The sequence below is a fragment of the Gobio gobio genome (genome assembly GCF_949357685.1).
Source record: "Gobio gobio genome assembly, chromosome: 2".
Classification (NCBI taxonomy): Eukaryota; Metazoa; Chordata; class Actinopteri; order Cypriniformes; family Gobionidae; genus Gobio; species Gobio gobio.
In genome coordinates, this window is record NC_137098.1 from 28,056,564 (window position 1) to 28,080,640 (window position 24,077).

A 24,077-nucleotide genomic window follows, 5' to 3' on the forward strand; every position below is an offset into this window, starting at 1 on the left:
TTTGACCATTTCAAGAAACATGGTCAATAATATATGCGTAATATTAACCAAATTTCAAGAAAACACTCACCTGCTTTTTCTGGATCTCTATCCTCATTGTGCTCCTCTTTCTCCAGCTCTTCATCTTCCTCTGAATCAGTTGTACAGCGGTATCCCTTCCTCTTCAGGATGTGGCAGATGAAGACTCCCAGAAGTCCCAGCAGAAAGAAGAAAGGCACCAGAAAAAAGGCAATATACTCTGGGTTACCCGAGTCACCATTCCCCTCTGAAGAGAGAAGACAATCAATTAATAAAAAAAGTTTGGTAACACTTTATTTAAAACCTATACATAATGCATTATAAAAAGTAATTTTAATGTATTAATTATGCTTTGTAATGCAATTTATGCATTGTATGAATAACTGTAACCACTGGTATAATACTTTAATATACTGATCTATTCATTGAACACACCTTTATAATGCATTAAAACACATGACCAGTGCCGCCACTCCCACTACGTGCATCACGCGCTGCGCATAGGGCACCACAAGAAAATGCTCCCCCCCAACACCCCACTAAAATAGCTTTTGTGTACATATCTGTCAGCTTTTACAGTGGGGAGAACAAGTATTTGATACACTGCCGATTTTCCAGGTTTGCCCACTTACAAAGCATTTAGAAGTCTGTAATTATTATCATATTACTCTTCTACTGTGAGTGACGGAATCTAAAACAAAAACACAGAAAATCCCATTGTATGATTTTTACGTAATTAATTAGCATTTTATTGTATGACATAAGTATAAGATCTCGCGATACATGGCCCCATCCATCCTCCCCTCAATACGGTGCAGTCGTCCTGTCCCCTTTGCAGAAAAGCATCCCCAAAGAATGATGTTTCCACCTCCATGCTTCACGGTTGGATGGTGTTCTTGGGGTTGTACTCATCCTTCTTCTTCCTGCAAACACGGCGAGTGGAGTTTAGACCAAGAAGCTCTATTTTTGTCTCATCAGACCACATGACCTTCTCCCATTCCTCCTCTGGATCATCCAGATGGTCATTGGCAAACTTCAGACGGGCCTGGACATGAGCTGGCTTGAGCAGGGGGATCTTGCGTAAGCTGCAGGACTTTAATCCATGACGGCGTAGTGTGTTACTAATGGTTTTCTTTGAGACTGTGGTCCCAGCTCTCTTCAGGTCATTGACCTGGTCCTGCCGTGTAGTTCTGGGCTGATCCCTCACCTTCCTCATGATCATTGATGCCCCACGAGGTGAGATCTTGCATGGTGCCCCAGACCGAGGGAGATTGACCGTCATCTTGAACTTCTTCCATTTTCGAATAATTGCGCCAACAGCTGTTGCCTTCTCACCAAGCTGTTTGCCTATTGTCCTGTAGTCCATCCCAGCCTTGTGAAGGTCTACAATTTTATCCCTGATGTCCTTACACAGCTCTCTGGTCTTGGCCATTGTGGAGAGATTGGAGTCTGTTTGATTGAGTGTGTGGACAGTAGGGATGAAACGATTACCGGTTTCACGATAACATTTAGTGACGGTTAGTAATATCGGTTAAAATTTTATTATCATTAAAACCGCGTGTGATTATCACGGTTGTGAAAACTCGCGGTAAATCTTGTCCAGTCAGCGTCAGTCTGGCGCAGCACCGCTGTTTTTTGAATGAGAATAAATGGCAGATGGCAGTGACAGCACTCGGGGATTGTTCGGACTTCTAAAAGGACCAAATCTGAGGTGTGGTCATATTTTGTCTTTTACAAAAGTCCTGAGGGAAACTTAATCTAAGATGGTCACCTTGTCTGCAGAACATGCCAGAAGAAAGTCACTGTAATAGGAGGAACACTTCAAAACTACGAACGCAAGGCAAGTGGACTTTTACCTCAATACCAAAACTACGTCTGGCAAATTATAACATGAAGCGAACGAACAAATTCAGACAAGACTAGGGTGACATTTAAAGGATAATAATCAGGGCTTGACATTAACAACCGCCATTTGCGGGTGTAACGTTATTTCGACTAGTCACTCTGGCTGTTGAACTTATAGTCTTCTCAAAAGCCATCTGTTATAATCACGTTGCGCATTATAACCACTCACACGTGTTTCTATTGAGTTTATGAATGCTATGTCTCATAATCAGAGGCGTTCAGATTAGCGGAGTTATGTTCAGAGCGCGCGCCGCGCTCACTCGCTGAAATCTGCTCTCAAAGCGGAGATAAACATGCGCTGTATGCAGGAGATTCATTCATCATACAGTGGTTGACTGTTTCTGTTCTATTTCAGCAGCGAAAATGTTTTAAAAAAACACAGCAGAACCACAGCGCATCTGATATGACTGGCATAACACTGGCGAATTTAGGGACCGTCTCTAAAGTTACATACAACATTGGTAACGTTAATACACGTTTAAAACTTCAATAGCATTTGAAGAGAATGACAGTCATAAAACTGACTGTAAAGTGATCATTTAGGTGTCAGGTATGATGCACACATTTTGATATTTAATAAAATATGCAAAATGGGTCGGAATGCGCAAGGGATATTTTTGAGCATCAGGCAAATCGATTTTGAGTAAATAGTTAACTAAGCCCTCGTCTAGCGATCCCAATGGTCCAAATAGCAATTAAACATCTAAGGGCGTTTTCACACCTACCTTGTTTGGTCCGGATTTTCTGACTTTTCACTTTGGTCCGAATCAAAATTACAGGTGTGAAACCTCCCCCGTACCACGGTCCGGACCAAACAGACGAAATTTGGTCCGACGAAAAGAGGTAGTCTCGGTCCGGATCAAACTGAACAAAGGTTTGGTTCGTTTCTAGTGTGAAAGCATTTTCTGTATGGTTCGGACTTTCAGACCATTTACAGGAAGTTCCTGTTTATGTTTAAATATTATAATGTTATTTTTAAATTCAATCTAGGCTAGATTGATTATGAAAAGTGAAAAGATGCGCAATATGTCAGAAGACAGAAGGTCAGAAATGATTTTGAAATAAATTTTGTATGATTTTGCTTAGAAAGTCTTTCTTTAATGTGAATTTCGTTTTGTATAAATTGTATCTTAATTTTAATAAACGTTTAATCAGATAATTTAATCAGAATAAATAAACCTGGATTTAATAAATAAGAAGCAAATAGTCTATAGCAGACAATAATCGCGGGAGCGATCACATGCTTTGCACATGAACTGGAGCGCTTCTCAAATAAACCGAAACTCAGCAGGCTACTTGTCTCACAAAAATGAGAGATATGTGTATATAAAGCTTGAAATGTCCACTTTTAAACGTAACAGGAAAAAAAATTGTCAAGCAATGCGCACTGTTCAATAGTGGCAACGATATGCGTCCATTCATTCATTCATTCTTGTCAAAGACGCTGACATCAGACGCACGTCCGTTTACAAACCAATCAATGTCTAGATGCAACCCACATAGATGATGACGAGTGGACGCAAGTGTGTCATGTAAAGTTCTTTAGTGCGCTTGCATAATTGCAATGTGAAACCAAACCAAAACTAACCGAATATATAAAATGTATCAAAACATGAACTTCGGTTCGGACCTTGGTGCGGACTTTCAGGTGTGAAAACGCCTTAAAAAGTATCTTTATTTGTACTTTTTCTGAGAGGAGAACCTTTCCCTTGTCCACGAAAAATTATCTTACTCGCGCTGACTGACAGATCCAAAGACGCCTCAGACAGTGCGCCATACCGATACACACAGAATTAAAAATATCTTTCTTAGCGAGTAGGCAGGGATGGAAATTAACTTTTTTTGTCCACCGGCCACTGTGGCTGGTGGATTTCAAAATCTACCAGCCACTTTCTTGTTTTTAACCGACAATGTGTAAACTGCATGTGAAAATTAATACTACAAGCTCTACAATACTTAAGCAGTTTATTTAATCTCAAGTCTCAATGAAATACTGACATTTTCTCTTTCTCTCTTATACACACAAACCATGAACTGATATACATTCATTAAATGAGTAGGGCAGATTAATGGATGTGGCATTTGGATGATTCGTGGTCTTTTATGGCTTCCAGTTTTAGGTTTTTTTAGTCCCAACAATGAAACTTTTAGTTTTGGCATCTTCTGAAGCGTGTTGACGTCATACTAGGGTTGCCACCTTCAGTGTGGCAAAATTAGGGACACCCATTCACGACAATCTAAAATATAAAATTTTATATTATTTTACATTTGATTATTTAATTTATTTCTAAAGAACTCTTTGGTAGCCTATTTGGTGCACTTTAAAGGGATAGTTCACCCAAAACTAAAACGTTCTGTCATCATTTATTCTCCCTCATGATGTTCCAAACCTGTATGAGTTTCTTTGTTCTGCTGAACACAAAAGAAGATATTTTGAAGAAAGTTTGTAACCAGGATGCTTTGGGGGCACCATTGACTTCGATAGTAGGAATGAATCTTCCAATGTGTTCAACATAAAGAAATGTGTACATGTTTGGAACAACTTGAGGGTGAGTAAATGATGACAGAATTTTCATTTTTGGGTGAACTATCCCTTTAAGCAGTCATTCTGAACCAGTAATCCCTTTTTTGAAAATTTTGAAATTCAAAAATGTTATTGCCAGGGATTTTAATGTATGGTTGCTAGGTGACTTTGTTTTGGAACCATCAGAAAACTTTAACTTGATTTTTCTCAAAACTGACTTAGCTGACACTAGTGCATTTAAGCATGTGTAGCCTGTCATTTGTCCGATGAATTTTGCATTTTGAAACTACATTTTTGAAAATTAGCTTATTGCGACTCATTTTGCCAGCACAGGTCACATTTAATTAATACATATTTTTACATTTGATTATTCAATTTCTGTTGTTAAATAAACCTAATGTAGGCCTACCTGAAACCCTAAACCCCCCTGGTTTACAGTGACATTAAAATGACACTTACTTTTATGTAATGCTACAGTAAAACACTGTTCACTTTCCAAAATTGTAGGGATGATTTGTTACAAAAAGAATGTGAAACATGGATGTTGGCTATCATTTTCAGTTTTTAAATATATTTTACACACTAAAAGCAATAACATATCGCATACAGAATATCACATTATTTCACAAATGATCACATATCACATTCTTCTTCAATATCGTGCAGCCCTAATTTACAGTGGAGTGTGGTAAAGAGTTCTTTTGACGTGATTTGATGGTTTCAACCTCACTAAGCGACAATTTAGTTGATATGTTCCTAGATTAAACCATAGCTTTATTCAGTTACTATACTCTGAAACGTTTGCCACAGAGGAGAGCTAACAGCAGAGCTTATTGAATAAGTGCTGAGAGCTAGTGTCTGCACAGACAGAAAAACACATTACACAGCTCAAAATGACAAGTGTTCGGTCAGTCAAATGCATAGAGAATGACAGAAAGGGCAAGAATGAGCGAAAGCAAAGGCTGCAGAGGGAAAGAATGACCTCGGAGAACAGCACAGAGGACAGACACTGGCATGGTACCCTGCAGGGAGTGACTCAGGAGACGCAGTAATCCCTGTAAATTTCCACTGTACAGTTACACTCATTTCATCACTCTCTACATCTTTCACTCATAACCCTTTAAGATATTACGTACAAGTAATATCATGGTACTCTGATATATTCCACAATACTAAACCATTTCCATGTACCTACCGAGGAATTTACATTTCACTCCAGGGGATTAAAAAAATACCACAAAATTACCAAGGAACCATTCAGATGCTAAAAACCATTCAGAATACCTTTGCAATAGGGCTGCACAATATATCGAAATGATCGAATGATCGCAAATGTACATATCGCAATATGCATATTGCATTCAGCAACATTGTATGTTTTAGGTTGATGCATATAGCAGGGAATAGACTTGGCAAAAGACTGTTACTTATGTGACTTGCTTGATTTTTGCTTGACTGAGTTATTAAATGCAATAACTTGCGCAAAACAACTCCTTGCAGTCTCGTGCTGTCTGCTGTCTGACACACACAAGCCATTCTTATTTTAGTGTCTTGTTACACACTCGAACTGTCAAATACACACAGTTATGTCACAATGGCTGTCTTGATGAGTATTCATGTAAACACAGTCGAAAGAAACCGAATGCGTGTCAATAGGATCCGTGCATTAGGTCTTAAAGTGACAGCCTGCTAATACAGTAAACCTGCCGCTGTGTGTCAAACAACAACAACAACAAAAAATCACTCAGTGCTCTTGGCTGAATAACTTTTGCAGCTTTATTATGTATCAGTGTATATTTAATTCATGTGAAGACTACGGTTTTTATTTCTCATTTTTAATAACAAAGATAAATTAAAATAAGAAAAATAATCGTCCACCCCTAGTTCAGGGGCCCGTTTCAGAAAGGAGGTTAAGTGAAAACTCTGAGTATGTTAACCCTGAAATAAGGGAAACTCTGGGTTTTCTGTTTCAGAATGGGAGGTATGTCAAACCCGAGAAAGCAGGGTAAGTCAAGCACGTTTCTAAAAGAGAGGTAACTTATACTCAGAGTCAGTTACCAGGGTAACTTACTCTGTGAACCTAACCTGGTCAGGAGCAGGTTTTCTTTGGTAAACCCAGAGTTTATTTCAGTCTCCTCCCCTTTTTAAAGCGCCAGCAGTGTTTAAATACTTAATTCATTCATTCAAATGTCACAAATGCTTTTCTTACTGAGTATGTTGGTCATATTTCAAGTACAAATATAAAAAAAATTATAAATTTCATCTAAATCTAAAGTAAGCAAAGTTTACTTAAAACAAGTTAAATTATCTGCCACTTGACAAAAATACATAGTAAGAAAAGCATTTTTTGCAGTGCAGGAACATTCATTCATTGCTCATATTTTCATCATGAGGACACTGTCAAAGTGACAAAAATGGCATGTCCTTTTATACAGGATCCTGACATTCACTTGATAAACCTCTAGAAGTAGCCTAATAATTAGATTTTCCTTTAGGATTTCCAGTGGTTGGATGCATTGATGACACTCATATTTCTGAAAACGGATTACTGTATGGAATGGAAGGATGCTGCCAGATGGTAGTACGAGATATATGCCATAACCACCACCACAGCTGTTAAATTTATTTACAATTTTTATGGTCATCTTTATTTCCTACAAATGCTTTATTCTTTTTCCTTTGGAAGTAAATATTCTTCCTCCATCTCCTCTTCATCTGTCAGTGGTGCTGGTGTTTGGCTAGCCTTAGTAGGAGCCAAATGTTAACGTCATTACCCTTATTAATAAATGTAACCGGTGGGATTAGAGAACATTTCATTATGTGAAAAGAGCATAGACCCTTTTCACATTTCTGGGTTTCCGAAGCTGAAGTCGTCATAGTTGGGTTAACATTTATAGTGGTGAATGAGAGAATTCATTAAATATATATTCTTACGTCCCAATTTGCTCAAATAGCAAAAGAAAAGCTCCACAACAGTGATTTCACAACTTTCAAAAAGAGGGTAAAAATAGATTGAGATTGATAACGGAAGTGAAAAGAGAGAAATATATTATTTTTCACCATCACACCCATAGACGCTTTATTAGAAACACCCTCACAGCAGCGGTAACTTGTTTTTTGTAATTTGATGCAAAAGTAATATAATACAAAGTATTAGTGTTATAATTGTACATACATTTAAACAAAACAAAACAAAAATACAAAAAACGTTGCAGGATTTACAATATTGATGACCATTAAAATACGTGAAAAGGGTCTATATGGGAACAGCTGCTGCCATTGGACACTGAATGATATTTATTTAATACCGGTATGTCAAATGTTTGTAAAGTCATTAAACCTACACCCATGAACATTTTATGCTTAAAGCTTTACCTGATTGAATTAAGTTTTTATTTTTCATTTTTAGCTGCTGCCACATTCTTTTTTTGCCTTTTGGATACCATGAAAATTAAACTTAATTAAAATAATTAAGAATTAAACTTACAGATTGACCCGGAAGTATGCAAACATCTTTTTGTTGGGTGCTGTTACCATGGTGAATCGTAATTTCGGAGCTCCATTGATCGTGGCTTTTCATAGTTGGAGTGCGTGTGCTTAACTCAGAGTCAGTCTACTCAGAGTTGATTGAACTACCTCAATTCAGATGTTCTGAAACCCAAAACTCAGAGTTTCCCCATCTCAGAGTAAGTCAACTCAGAGTTCAGGTTTAAATTCAGAGTTGGTTGAACCTCCTTATTGAAACAGGCCCCTGGTGTCTTTGTTTACCTCGATGTTCCTGATGTTAAGTTTTAGGTTGACTATATATTAACAAGTCAAGCAAAGAGTTTTTGGTATTTAAATATTGGCACTACATTTTTTGTTTGTTTACATTGATGTTAAAATGATATTGTCAGATATGTCCAAATTAATTTTTGCTAAAACAATGCTGGTCACTTTCAGAAGTTGTAGCGATGCTTTCTTTTCCCAGAAAGAATGTGAAACACATAAATGGTATGATTCTCAGTTTTTAAATAATTTTCTCAATATAATTTAAATCGATTTTACACACTTAAAGCAATATCGTATCGCATATCGAATATCCCATTATTTAACAAGGATATCGCATTTTTCTTCAATATCGCACAGCCCTACTTTGCAACCATACAGGCAACCACCAACATCGCACTAGCATCATATCATTCAAATTTTCATCTGAAAATTCCAGTCGTTCTTTCCATCGCAAAAAAAAAAGTTCTGAAACTGTTGAAAAGTATGTAGATTTTAATCACAAGTGTTTGTTCCTAGTATTTGTCAGTAGTTCTTGAGAGTAATATCGGTAGTTGACTTCAGTTGAAATGTCTATTATATCCCATACAAAATTAATTTACCTTCTTAAAACAATTCCATCAGTTTCCGAGGAGCCGTAAACAGGTTTCTCTCTCAGTCTCTTTTCTTTCATAAATTCATAAAAGCAGAAAAGAGAATAATCAATACGCACACCAACACCTGTCTTTCACCCAACACTCTCTTATCTGTAAAACCGAAGGCTACACAGATATCTAAATCTTTATTTAAAAATGTCTTGAACACCAGGTGTCAAAGGGTTGTATATTGGGCCTTCCTGTTCATTCCTGCTCAGTCTCTGGTACTGAACTCTGACCCCCAACAAGCTATGCGCCAAGCACACATGCATACAAAGAGCCAATTGTAATATGTTACTGCATGTCTGCATATCACATGCATTGATGCTTGGACGTGGTACATTTACAGAGCGCAATAGGCCCACAATAGGGACGTACACAAGTAATCGACTACTTGACTTTGTGCCTTTGTCTGCTGATGAGAGGTGATGTTTGTTTTTAGGCACAAGTGTATCAATATTTCAATTCTTATTGGTATCGGTTCTTATTACAGGTACGCATCCCAATGGATTACCCATGTTTAAAGCACAAAGAAAATGCAAAGCGCTATGAGAAACTCTGTTCCTTATCAGAATTATTAGTGTGTCCCTGTGCCAGAGAGCAAGTTTTCTTCACTGAAGGTTCTGTTTGTTATAGCATATACACTGTCTGGTCAAAAAAAGTCGCTGTTTGGATTTAAATAGGTAAATGCTTAAGAGTCATTATTATGTTTCTAGCGCGTTATATGTTTGGCAGCAGAAATGTGTAGCTTTTCATTGCTTAAACAAGCATGTAGGAAGACACGTCATGGCCATATTCCAGGATGACAATGTCAAGAATCATCAGGCTCAAACTGTTAAAGAATGTTCTCTGTAAAGTCCACTCCAGCAGATACCAAAGGCTTTCAATGAATTTAAGGTCTCGACTAAGGTGCTAATTCATGTGTGAAAATGATTCTTCATGCTCCCTCCCAACCATTCTTTCACATTTTGAGCCTGATGAATCGTGATTGCATGATGCATCGCTAATATTAGTTATCAAGTGCGTCAAGCAAGCTTCTGTTGGCCATATTTAATATGTGTACTGAATGATTAATGTTTATATGCAGATAAAAGCCTGATCATCCTATAAAGTGATTGTGTCTCTTCAGAAAACTTGGATTAAACTGCTAAATTCATATGGATTTGTTTTATGATGTCTTTATGAACATTTTAAAAGTGTCAACGATTTGGTTATGTGGACTTTGTGTGGACAGAAATCTCTCAGGTTTAACTAAAAATATCTTGATGAACGAAAGTCGTACGGCTTTGGAATAACATTTGGGTGATTTTTCACTTTTGGGTGGACTATACCTTAAACTTTTTTCAAGTAAAACTTACAACCCCCTTTTTTACATTATTGATTATAGTACTCAACCACAAAATTACTCAAGACTCCCATCCCTATACTAATGTCTAGTAAGCCTACACAGATGATAATACAGTGAGTTTGGGTGCGTAGGAAGTGACCATTCATCTTGTTGAACTGGCTCGACGCCAGAGCAGTTCTGACGGGGATGTGAAGTGACTCACATACGCGTGAACAATAAACATTTCAAGATATGTATTACAGTTACCGCCCACTTCTGCAACCAGGCGTAACAATCCAAAGGAAGATAATCTCAGTTATCTAAGGTTACAACAATTGCAGTCATAAAAATACACTCGATTCCCCCTGGGGACACGAATGACCGTGTAAGCTAAGTGGATGTTGAGCAGTTCAAAAATGATTACATTGTGGGAAGGCATTCCAACTAAACAATCTTTCTTTTTCATTACGCTTATTTAACTGAACACTAAAACGGGCAAGACTTTGACGTCAAAGTAGTTTGCTCCAAACGCAATCTCATTTCAATATCTGCGCAAACAGCGACATGACATTCAGGCAGTTAAATGAAAGACAGATTTCAGACTGGTAGTTTCCAATTAGCCATCCAAACATGTGACTCTTGTTTATCAATAACCTAAGGGAGGCTGTCCTTTTAGACAATAGTTGCGGCTTGTGACGCTCCAGTCAGAAATGGATGTGGTGGGAAATTTGATATGGATTCTATTGTCTTCTGTCCAAATTCCAAACAGATCTTTGCATATATAAACTGGAAAAAACTGCATACCTCACTCCTGGATCTAGTATTATGTAATTTAGATCAGCAATCAGAATGGCAAGTTCGAACAATGTTAGCAACACACTTTAGGATACTATGTGTGTCAATACAGACTGAAGTTTTATCATCTGAAATAAAAATAAAAAATTGTAATGGGAAAAAAAAAAAAAAGGAGGCTTTCACTTAAGTCTCCCGCTTCTTCAATTTTTCTCCAGGAAAACTAATGTAAAAATGCAATCTCTCGCTTATCTCATGCTAATCACTCTAGAGTTTCAGAAAAGATCTCATTTAAATTTAAGAATGTCTGTGTTTTTACATCATGTGCACTACAAAGTATACTGGACAAGCTAAGTCATTCATTTGCATTTGATGCCATATGAAGTTTTTTTTTTTTTTTACTTTTGTCTGAATTTCAAATTCCTTTTTGCTTCAAATCAAAGTAATTAATGTTGTGATTCACCTTGCAGCTGGTTGGCTAATTCACAGTTTGAAAACTCTTTTTAAAATAATTTATTAAATTCTATTCTGCCCCAAGGTCGCTGAAGAAATTGATGACCAGTAGGCAAAAAGTACCCGGATGACCTACTATTTCGCAGACATTCCGAAGTGTGCATTTGATGGACACTTTATTATCCCATGAGGCCACGGGAGATGATTTATAAATGGCAGTGAAGCTAACTGGCACTGGTGGATCACGTGACAGTAGGTCTGAATTTCATTCATACCACCAACCTGCATATATACACTATAATATGTTTTTTTTACTTTTGCGAAGTAAAGGTGCATTCATGCCATATTGTAATTACGAGATTTCAACTTTTATGTCTTCATATAGCTCCTGATAACAAGTAAGAATTTTCCTAGAGCTCCTACTTGTACCACGTGACCTCAGTACTACCTGACTGCAGCAGGTTAATTTCAGCATTGATAGTGTTGGCATAGAAACGCATAAATCTTAGTTCAAGGATATAAGAACATCTCCGAGTCCGAGAACGTCACGTGTTGCCATCGAAATCACGGTAATTGCAACATGGCTTGAAGGCAACATATACTTAAAATTCAAATGTAGGGCCTACTCAGAGGCCATTTAAACGACACAGTTTTCAACTAAAAACTGAAACATTTTTATGCGTTTAGGCCGTTCAACAACGACATTTTGGTGGCCTGAAAATGCAAGCTTTTGAAATTGGGTTTCAAAGTGCACGTTTTTGAGAACGATATCGTCTCCATGTAAACAACAAAATCTAATTTGTGAAAATTGTGACGTCAAGACGTCGTGTTTACGTCTCGCAATTGCAAGTTTATTCTGAGAAAAAAGTAAGAATTGTGTGATATAAATTCCCCACTCTGACTTTTTTCACAGAATAAACTCGCAATTGCGAGTTAAAAAGTCAGAATTGTGAAATGAAAAGTCGAAAAAAAAAAAAGAAAAAAAAGCTTTGAGTCGGGAAGAGGAATCTCTGTCCACTCACTGTTCCAGTCCATCTTTCAGTCTATGTTGCTGGGAGACAAAAAGTTGATGTTTTGGAACTATTTTCATTAGCAAAGATGACGTGTACAACTGTTTATAGAACAGCTGTTTTAAACCAATAACAACAACACTCTTTCGCATGTGATACTACTGCAAGTTACAGATGCCCTTAATGCCGTTTCATTTTTATGTGGTTTCAACGGTTTCATTTATGTCGTATCCTACTCCTTTAAAAATATCATAGAAATTGGTAGTTAAATGAAACATAATTGAGAACTCAATTAAGTGTCCTGAGATATAAAAGAGCAGCTTGAGCAGTGCGATTTCTAATGTCAACACGTCTGTTCGCACGACCATGAACTAAAATATTACCAAATATCGATTCTCGGTCATGCGGCAGCATCGAATCGTAATGGGTCGGGAGCAATCCCAGGTCATCTGCCAATAACTTTAAGATAGACAACCGCACCTTGCGCAAAGGACCCCCAGCATTCACCCCAGTGCGCCACAAACACACTGGTACTATACAGACGCGTATGGATGAATGGTTCTGCCCAGCACGTCTTAAGCGGTTGAGTACTTACTTGACCCGTCCCCGTTCGTAGTGGAATCTGCCATCGGCCCACCCGTGTGACCGGCGTTCTGTCCTCCACAGATGAACTCGGACACGGACTGGAGTGTCCAGAGACTCGTGAGCTTTGAGCAGTGCTTATATCCACGGCTACTGGTGTTTCCTCATTCTTATCACTGCTATGAGGAACATCCCACTTTTAAAGTTGTAACCCCGTACAACATTCAACGCGAACACCTACACGGTCCGGTGGACTTAGAATGGATTCAAAAGTAGTAAAATCCCCAGGACAAAAGCCGTTTGTAAAGATGCTTTTACGTACAAAATTGTCCTGTCTACACATATGGTGTTATAGTTTGCATGCATGCAGATGGTTCGTTTCCAGTCCTACAGGAGGCAGCATTATTCTAAATGGCAGCAACACAGAAGAAGAAGGAACCCGGAAATACATACATTCCAATACCCAAAGCGTCGCTGCAGAAATCCTTCACAAAAACATTCAACTTTACAGGCACATTTTTTTATATAATGCCCCTAATATACAATCCTAAACATTTGTTTTAGGGAAAATATAATTATTTTCTTTCTTTGTCATCAATGTTCATTTTGTCTTTTAATTTAATATTGTATTTTGAACTATGCTTGTCGATTAACCGTCTGTTTGTAACTTTCATTTGATTCAAATGCGTGAAACGACACAATATGTTGTATTTTATAATTTAAAAAAAGTTAATGCTGTTAATGCTCGTTCTCTCTTTCAAGTATTCTAGATGTATAAAGAATACTTGAAATAAGTCTGTGGCTTTCAAGTCACTTTGACTGTGAGACTCTTTGAGAAGCACATACGATGAATTCGGAACCACATATTACTCTGCCATAGAAATATATGGTAAAAGTAGCAATAGTATGCGGTTCCGAATTAAGCAATAGACCCTTACTTACTATGCTGCTGACCTATTTCAAGTTCTCAGTTTTCACATTAACCAAGAGTGGCACTGTTTTAACCACAAAGACTGCTTTAAAACACTTTATTTCTTAAAAACACACACAGACACATATATGCCTCCAGGATATATATTTCACTTGAATGTAAAAAAAAGAGAATATTTTGTTTCTCATTAAATTTTTATACATGTAGGGAGGCCTATAGAGGGCTGCCATGTTGAGGTCACACGACCAGCTAAATAATAGTTAAATAATACTTGTTTTATTTTAGTAAGTTACCCCTGTCAGATTGAATAGCATGATGCATTTTAAAGGAAATTACACTAAAGTAAAAAAATTGCACATCACACTGATGTTATCTTTATTAAGTGATGCCCAACTGATCTACCAGTTCCAAAATACAAGCATTTCAACCTGTGTTAGTTTCCTTATCATACGCCTCATGATGTTCATGTGTGGCTCAGCTAATTTAGCACACACTACAGTGGCTGTGAGGACACGTGTCTTTGTGACTGCAGAGCTCCTTCCACTCAGTGTCAAATCGGCTCTGTGGCAGCTTCAGGTGAATTGAAATCACGGGCCGAAGACAATTCAGGTCAGCTTTCGTAAAAAAAAAAAAAAAAAAAAAAAAGTGCACAAAGACACAATTCATCCATACATTCACCCGGCACTACATCAATCCATCGTTCCCTCTTTAAGTATCTCTCTAATCTTCTTCTTTTCCTCCAGTTTTGCTCAGCTATTGAAAAATATAAGAAAAAAGACAAGAAATATGTAAAAATATTATAAGTGTGTACTACCGTTCAAAGATTTGGGATTGGTAAGATTTATTAATGTTCTTGAAAGTAAAAACAGTAATATTGTGAAATATAACAATTAATAAAATGAAAATAATTCCTGTATTTTTTGGAATATATTCAAAAATGTTATTTATTCCTGTCGTGGTAAATCTGTATTTTCAACATCATTCCTCCAGTCTTCAGTGTCACATGATCCTTCAGAAATAAATGTAATATGATAATTTGCTGCTCAAGAAACATTTATTATTATTATAAATGTTGAAAACAGTTGTGCTGCTTAATATTTGTAGAAATTCTTTGATGAATAGAACGTATTTAACATTATTAATGTATTTGCTGTCACTTTAATTTCAATTCAATATATTCTTGCTGAAGTATTACTTAAAAAAAAACAGGAAATCTTACTGACCCCAAACTTTTGAACAGTAGAGTATGCATCAACATAATCCATTTGAGATAAGTTGTAATATTTCATTGTGACAATGTCATTCACTGATATGATTACATTAATAGTTCGTTCAAAATACAGAGGCCCCGAAAAAAAATTGAATACCTTAGCCATACATAATCTGTATGTATGTATCCATAGCATTAGATAAAAAATTCAAACTAAGGGGCATCTTCAAATGATGCTAGACATTTTCTAAAAACTAACTTTTTGAATTACTTTAAACCATCTCCTCCCAAGGTGATTTGTAGTGAAGTCAGTTCCGCTCAAGTTCACACAGGTGTCCTATAGTAGAGAATATGAACTATGTCTATTTAATTATTTAAAGCCTCAATTTCAAATTTCTGTGACATGCTTGTGCTGTTTTTAAAATAAACATAGTTTGATTTGATATCCGTTACCTCATGTCACAACATTCAAACAGTTTGACTTAAATATGACCTTAGAGTCCAAATATTTCTGGGGGCCACTGTATATTATATATTTAAAATATAAAATGCTTACGTGCTGTTTGGTGGACAGAAAACATGGCAACGTATGAGCAAGATCCCCATACAAAAAGAGAAAAAAGACAGACATTATAAAACAAGTCTTTGAATGTTTAAAGGCCCCGATATACTTCAAGCGAAATCGACGCACAAACTGGTGTGACGTCATTTCGAACAAAATCAAGCCAAAACGAAATTCGTTTTGGTGTTCCGTTAGGGAGATTGAAACGGCTTGCCAGGAAATGTTCGCTCTGGCTGGTAAACTTCTTCAAACTACCATTGGTCCATGGCGATTATGTAATAGGTAGGTGTGGCTCTGAGGCTCCGCCTTCTTTGACATGGAAATCTTTGGTTAATTTCTTCTAGAGTTGTCACGGTACCAACATTTCAGCAGTTTCAGTACCAAAGCAAAAACTGTTGAAATAAGTGCTCTTAAAAAAATGTGGTCCCATTTTGTCTCATCCGCTAGTTATCATCATGCAATCATGCATTTAAATACAGTTGTATTTAAAGAAACGTTAAGTGTACTTAGCACCATGGACGTCGGAAGCAAAAAAAAATGTGGATGGGTCCTCTCAGAAAAAATTTACTGGAGTAGATGCCATTTACATTAAGTACAAATATACCGCCTTGTTTGGTAAATGTCTGGTTGGGCAAGACAAAATTACATAAATCACTGTATCATTTAGAGCGGCAATAGTGTAGGGGTAAGACGCATGGCATCAAGTTGACGCAAATCGACCTGAGGTTCGAATCCGCCTTTTGCAGAACTCACTCTACTCCCTTTTCCCATCACATATCAGATCAGAAAGGCATTTATTTTCAATAAAAATGAAGAAAATATTAGAAAAGTGGAAATAAAGCATCTAACATGCGTTTAATAATAAGTGTTTATCGGTTAGGGGTAGGTAAACAGACATGTGCTGAATTAGAGACGATAAAAGTGAGTGGGTCCAATATCATTGATCGTAAAAAGTGGGTGGGTCTTGTCCCACCCACATACAATGGTTCCGACGCCCATGCTTAGCAGCATGAAAAACTAAACTTGAATGTGAATGGGTAATAGACAGAAAGCAAAAGAAAAAATGGATGAGTTTATTTCTTCTGTTGAACACAAAATATATTTTGAACAATGTTAGTAACTATAAAGTTGAAGGCAGCCATTGACTTCCATAGTAGGAAAAAAAAAAAACTATGGAAATCAATGGCTACCGACAACTGTCTGGTTACCACATTTTTCAAAATGTCATCTTTTGTGTTCAACAGAAGAACGAAACTTATGCAGGTTTGGAACAAAATGAGGGTGATTAAATGATAGAATTTTCCTTTTTGGGTGAAGTAACCATTTAATAGAAACATTTGACGCTCAGAGTGTGACGCTCACAGTCAACTTTTTTTTTGTTTGACTAATTTCTTCTGTTCAATCTTTCAATTTCAGATGTAAGCAAAAACATGAACACACTGGAGAGCCGGTTTATAATAGATTATAATAAATTGAAGTTGTAGTTCTAATTGAAGGAGCCACTGACACTGTTTTTTTTTCATGTTTAATACTGTAAAGCTGCTTGCTACTGTATAAAATGTTATATAAATAAATGTGATGTGACTTTACTGGAGTGCTGAATTGCAGCGATTGAGCAGACATCCACACCGCTATGATCAGATGCTTTCTTAACTGCTGTTTTTTCACCACTGTCATGTTTTGTGTTTATTTTGTTATTGAAAGAAAAGTGTGCTGTACACATGAACATATTCATCTAAACGCGCTCTCAGCAGTGTGCTTTCGCTAACAGCATACCGCTGCTCACGCATTTCAAATTTATTTTTATACCTAAGCAACAACGAAAAATAACTTTGCCATGAGTACATCAGGGGCCTTATGAATGTGCACTTATGGAAATCAATATATATCAACTTACCTTAATAACATCTACCCAGTTCCAACCTCTTGGTAGTTCACCCTTATTATCTGTTCATTGCAAAGAGCAGTTTCACATCAATGTGCATTCAAACAACAAAGCTAAACTTCTTTCGTTTTGTAGTCAACAATACTAACCTGTTCTTCCAATCAGTTTCCTCTTCTGTGATTTGGTTAGTTGCTCTTTCTTCTCCTTCTTCTTCTTACTGACAGAGGAGGAATTATTCATGACATCGCTGTTGGATATCAAGGTCTGAGAAACAAAACCAATCATTACATTTTTTGACAGGAGCTGTGACAAAGTCATGCTGAACAATCTGAACGCAACGCGGCAGTTTCCATAGCTACAAGACACCTCCACCAGTTATGGTGATATGCTCCTGTATTCTTTTGAGGTGATGTGATTGTAATAATGTCAAGATATAATGTCAAATATATCATAAAGCACTAGTCCAGAGATTGCACAATATATTCAAGAGCCAAACACGTCAAGAATACAGACCACAGCGGATGCCATGGGCTGGTGGTTTTCCATGAGCGTTTCCTGGTTCTCTTTGGCCCACTCAAAAAGTGTGTACATCATGGCAGTGCCAAGGTTGGCCTCCACCTGTTCACTCATTTTCACGAGAATGTACTGCTTCGTCTCCAGCGATCTAAAAATAGATGTTTCGTTTAATCCTGTTAAATCCAATAACCTACTTGCACTATGAAATATGATATTCAATATAATAGAATGTAAGCTAGCATTCAAAAGGTCAGTAAGGTTGTAGTTTTTTAAAGAAAAGTATACTTTTATTCAGTAAAAGATGCATGAAATTGATCAAAAGTGGCCATAAGGATACATTGTTACAAAAATATTCCTTAAAGAATCCTGAAAATATTAAGCAGCACAACTTTTTTTAACATTAATTGATGATAATAAGAAATCAGCATATCAGAATGATTTCTGAAGGATCATGTGACACTGAAGGAGTAATGGCTGCTGAAAAGTCAGTTTTGCCATCACAGGAATAAATTACATTTGGAAATATATTTAAATAGAAAGACTATTTTAAATTGTAATAATATTTGACAATATTACTGTTTTTCCTGCATTTCTGATCAAGCCCAGCCTCGGTAAGCATAAAAAACTTGTGTCAAAAATCTCCAGTAGCAGTTTTAACATTAAGCGACATGGCATCTGACGCACAGAAGCCAATGTCACAATGCGTATTTGGCACATCCGGTGGCACATCCAGTCTTCATTGGCATGTGCCAGTGGATAGTGGCATATGTCACTGACATTATCGCGACACACTGACACGGACATGACACCTGTATGACACAGAGTCACATGGAACACAGAGTCTGTATGACACAGCGGAACATGTCGCTGTGTGTCGTGACACCTCCAGTAGTGACTGACAGATTAATCGAGCACCTATACGGACGTAATTGTGATACAAAATCCTAAATAAATTAATAAATAAATAAAGCCTAATTTTGTTATATTTTAAATGTCAATAACACGCATAAAGTCAGTCATATTTTTTTCAAACTTGTTATTTGTGTCACGTCTGTATTTGACTGGCATGTGCCACTGAATGTTTTGTAATACGTCACAAACTGCCCATTTGAGGAAAAACACGAAATAAAATCATGGGTCACTACGAAAAACGCATTAACAGTCGCGTCCGTTACTGTAAGTGTAAACCTTTATTTTTGCGTGATGCTGCACGGACATACGCCAGTAGGTGTCAGTATAAGGGAGTGTAACACTGGCCAGCGCAAGATTCTCATCTGTAGCTTCCAAAAAGTGTAAAAAAATAATCAATTATTAAAAATCATTTGTTAGGCTACGTATCTGAAAAGGATTACATACCGAGGTACTAGCAATCTTCGTTATTTTTACAAGTGCAATTTAAAAAAAAATTATATTTCCAAAATAATTGTATGGAATTATCCAATAAATAAAATCATTTTCGTGGTACAGATTAACTATGTGCATATGTTATATAATCTACATTATACTCAGGCAGACAGCTGCAGGTGTCACTACTTGAGGTGCCACAACATAAAGAGATGTCAGTTTTAGTGACACAGGCCAACTGGCATGTGCCAGTGGATAGTGGCATGTGTCACTAAAACGTGTGATGTGCCAATGGCCGTGCAGCATCACACAAAAATAAAGGTTTACAGTAACGGACGGGACAGTTAATGCGTTGTTCATAGTGACCCATGATTTTATTTTGTGTTTTTCCTCGAATGGGCAGTTTGTGACGTATTACAAAACATTCAGTGGCACATGCCAATAAAATACAGATGTGACACAAATAACACGTTTGAAAAACATATTACTGACTTTAATGCGTTTTATTGACATTTAAAATATAACAAAATTAGGCTATTTATTTAGGATTTTGTGTCACAATTACATCAGTATACAGGGAGTGCAGAATTATTAGGCACGTTGATTTTCTGATCATATTTTTTTTCCAGGCACATTTGACCAATTCCAAACCACAGTAATCCTAATAACTACTATTGATTTAGTATTTAATAATGTATAAGTGATATATAATTGTTCATGAAGGCTGGAAATGAAAATCACCTTATATTCAGGTGTGCAGAATTATTAGGCATGTTTTCTTTTACAGATAAATTGAGCCAAAAAAGAGATTTAACTCAGACTGAAAAGTCAAAAAGTATTAAATGCCCATGAGAAGGATGCAATACTAATGCAATACTAGACATTGCAGTTAAGGCATGACCATTGGACAGTGAAATGCTCGTTGGGTCAGCAGGGTCAGACAAAAACAGGTGGTGAAGAAAAGACACCTGTTAACTGCAAAAGAATTAAGAATTAAGGTGAAGAATTAAGGGTGAAACCATCAGGAACCCTTTAGTCTCCAGCGCCACCATTTTCCAAAGCTGCAACCTACCTGGAGTCTCCAGAAGTGCAAGGTGTCAGGATCTCAGAGACTTCAGTTAGGTAAAGAATCCTAAAAAATGACCCCCACTAGATAAGAATCACAAGCTGAAGTGTTGTAAAATACATGAAGAAGGTTTTTTATAGGCTTTATGGACAGATAGGTTGAGAGTGACTCTTGAAGGACCAGCACCACATCCTCTAGTACCACTGTTTGAAGAATTCATCTTCCAGAATCTGGCAGTACGTTTTGGGAGTTCATTTTTAGTCCATCTCTGCAAAACGGACTTCAGGATGGACTAAAATGAACTCCCAAAACGTACTGCCAGATTCTGGAAGATGAATTCTTCAAACAGTGGTACTAAAGGATGTGGTGCTGGTCCTTCAAGAGTCACTCTCAACCTATCTGTCCATAAAGCCTATAAAAAAACCTTCTTCATGTATTTTACAACACTTCAGCTTGTGATTCTTATCTAGTGGGGGTCATTTTTTAGGATTCTTTACCTAACTGAAGTCTCTGAGATCCTGACACCTTGCACTTCTGGAGACTCCAGGTAGGTTGCAGCTCTGGAAAATGGTGGCGCTGGAGACTAAAGGGTTCCTGATGGTTTCACCCTTAATTCTTCACCTTAATTCTTAATTCTTTTGCAGTTAACATGTGTCTTTTCTACACCACCTGTTTTTGTCTGACCCTGCTGACCCAACGAGCATTTCACTGTCCAATGGTCATGCCTTAACTAGAATGTCTAGTATTGCATTAGTATTGCATCCTTCTCATGGGCATTTAATACTTTTTGACTTTTCAGTCTGAGTTAAATCTCTTTTTTGGCTCAATTTATCTGTAAAAGAAAACATACCTAATAATTCTGCACACCTGAATATAAGGTGATATTCATTTCCAGCCTTCATGAACAATTATATATCACTTATACATTATTAAATACTAAATCAATAGTAGTTATTAGGATTACTGTGGTTTGGAATTGGTCAAATGTGCCTGGGAAAAAAATATGATCAGAAAATCAACGTGCCTAATAATTCTGCACTCCCTGTAGGTGCTCGAGTAATCTGTCAGTCACTACACTACCGCATGTTCCGCGACTCGTGTCATTCAGGTGTCATGCCAGTGTCAGTGTGTCGCAATAATGTCAGTGACACATGCCACTATCCTCTGGCACATGCCAATGAAGACCGGATGTGCCAATACACATAGTGACATGTGCCATTGGCTTCTGTGCGTCACTTGTCACTTAATGTTAATACCGCCTCAAAAACATTTAACAATCTTACCTACCCAAAACTTTTGAACACTTGTATTAAACATATAAACATCCCCAGTGCAAACAATCTGACATATCTTAGTCGAGTTCAATCTTGAATCTATGAACTATGAAAGGTCAGAAAATGTTCACAATTAAAGGTTAAAACAATTATACCGTGAACAACTTACATTCTGTTGTTGAAAAAAGTATCTAATGATATGTGCGGTGCAGTTTCAGGATAGTTCTCTGGCCAGGACACTTCTAGCAGGAAGGATTTAGTGTCGTCAAGATCTCCTATCTACAAATAAAAAAGTATTAAAAAAACATTAAAAAGAAGGAAAAAACACAATTTAGACACAAAAGTAGCTTAGGCCTGCACGATTATGACAAAAAAAATCATAATTGTCTATTATTCCCTTGAAATTGTAATTGCAATTATTAATTACGATTCATCACAGTTTACATTGAATGTTTTGAATAGCTTTATGCCATTGTTTGAAGCGGCTGCATGCCATATTGTTTACCAAAATAAACAAGGTGAAAACACTCTTCCTGAAAAACTTATATTGCTTTTCTATAGCATTAAGCCTCAAATGTCAAATATACATTGGTTTGGTTTCTTCTTTCAATAAAAAAGTAAAAATATGCATTGTATTATAATATTATACTAAAACTAAAATTGAAACAATGGAAATAAAACCTTAAGATAAGCTGTAGAAAAAAACACATCTTAAGCACAGGATAATGTTGTAAGTGGACCTTTTTTGCGCCTTTGAACGAATACATAATTGTGGCATCCATAATTGTAATAACGATTACGAATTCAATTCATTGTGCGGCCCTACATGACATTATCACAAACTTTTGGACATGGTACAATGGTATTGCTATATGTTTTTGCAAGTATTAATACAATATCATCTAATAGGGTATTCTAATATATGAATAGAGGGTAATCAGTTAAATCCATTATATAATGTAGTATCACCTTATACCATTGCCAAAGTGCTTTTATAAGGGTGTCACAATTTTTTTTTTACTAAACCTGGTATTGTATAAACAGTTGGCTCTGTAGTCACTTTGGATAAAAGTGTCTGCTAAATAAATACATGTAAATGGTGTTACTTGTATATGTAAGGCACAAATAAAACATCACTGCAAGTCCAATTAAACAGAATTTGGTGTATTTTTGACGTGTATCTTTTGGAATTTTGTAAATTTTGTGCTTACCCTGTACTGGAAAGAAACAGAGCTGAGCTCTTTAAAGCAGTCATCTCCTTCATAGATTGAGCGCAGAGCCTCCAACTCCATCTGCACGAACACTTCACATAGTCAATAACACTGCACTACCATGGTATTACCATGTTTTGAACATGTACCGTTGTATAGTTCCAGTAAGTTATAATAAAATATCGAGGGACATAAAAATGGAAACCCCATACAGTAATAACATCACTGTACCACTTTACTTTTTGTTAAATATTACATTTCAGAAGAAAATGTGGATATAAACATAATGTTCATTAAGTTTGTGTTTAGGTTAGAATATAGAGCCTTCAGAAAACCTCAGCACTGTATTTTATGAGCATCTTTTAGCTCATGTGCGTTAGCTTTAGCTGTCTCTCTCTGTCTCACCTCCTGGTCTTCATTGGCAGTCATGTTTTTCGCCAAATTAACACTTTAAACCAGTCATAAACAACGCTAGTGTATCAGCGGACTGTGGTAAAAACAAAGTTTAAACACTAATGAAAATCAACATGCTTAAAGAATATGTAACTCAGAATAAGTCACCACAGTCTACTCAACAGAGAAGAGTGTCTGTCATCGCAGATTATAGTCACATTACTGACCCCTGCAGGACTGGAGAACAGAAATGCACTGGCACTGCAACACCTCTTAATATACGCAAGATGGCGACAAAACACCATATGTCTTAGAATGGCAATGCAAATGATGGCATATCTCAAATATCAAAATTAAATGGTTGGTAACGGCGAATGAGTGTACACAAATCAAAAAGTAAAAGAAATAAAGAAAATATGCATATACCCTGAAAAAAATCAACCCTTTTATTGTCCAGTTAAGAATCATTACGCTGTCAAAGCAAAAGGCCTTATACACATTTAGGTTTTTCTCTCTTTATAATTACAGAAATGCTTCAGTCTTCAGTCTTGTTCAAACCTTCTTAAATTACAGCAATACAAAAATTCAATATTTAATCATACTTTATAACAGATATTGGATAAATAAGATAATAAAATAACACTGAAAACAAAGACAACAATCGATTTTAT

At 36.7% G+C, this 24,077-nt stretch overlaps 2 protein-coding genes across 3 annotated transcripts in view; both read right to left on the minus strand.

Moving 5' to 3' along the window:
* rell1 (RELT like 1) overlaps window positions 1-13,433 on the minus strand; it is a 36,062-nt gene extending 22,629 nt beyond the window's left edge. Inside the window, exons 1-2 of the mRNA XM_079811012.1 lie at window positions 13,028-13,433; window positions 71-265 (exon numbers count right to left, since the gene is read on the minus strand). Of these exons, the coding sequence (XP_079667138.1) occupies window positions 71-265; window positions 13,028-13,061 (229 nt within the window). The 5' untranslated portion in view covers window positions 13,062-13,433. The remainder of the gene's footprint in view (window positions 1-70; window positions 266-13,027) is intronic.
* A 583-nt stretch (window positions 13,434-14,016) lies between these two features.
* On the minus strand, window positions 14,017-23,622 carry rwdd (RWD domain containing 4). 2 transcript variants are annotated; one of them, XM_079811013.1, is made up of 7 exons: window positions 23,419-23,622; window positions 23,014-23,094; window positions 21,972-22,081; window positions 18,116-18,266; window positions 17,752-17,866; window positions 17,615-17,664; window positions 14,017-14,698 (listed from the first exon to the last, which is right to left on the minus strand). In XM_079811013.1, the coding sequence occupies exons 1-7, from the start codon at window positions 23,440-23,442 to the stop codon at window positions 14,666-14,668; spliced, it is 564 nt and encodes a 187-aa protein (XP_079667139.1). In that variant the 5' UTR covers window positions 23,443-23,622; the 3' UTR covers window positions 14,017-14,665. The 2 variants fall into 2 exon arrangements, 1 of the variants encoding a protein (XP_079667139.1); XR_013816095.1 differs by having other exon boundaries at window positions 14,291-14,698; window positions 15,712-17,664; window positions 23,419-23,609.
* Between the last annotated feature and the right edge of the window lie 455 nt (window positions 23,623-24,077).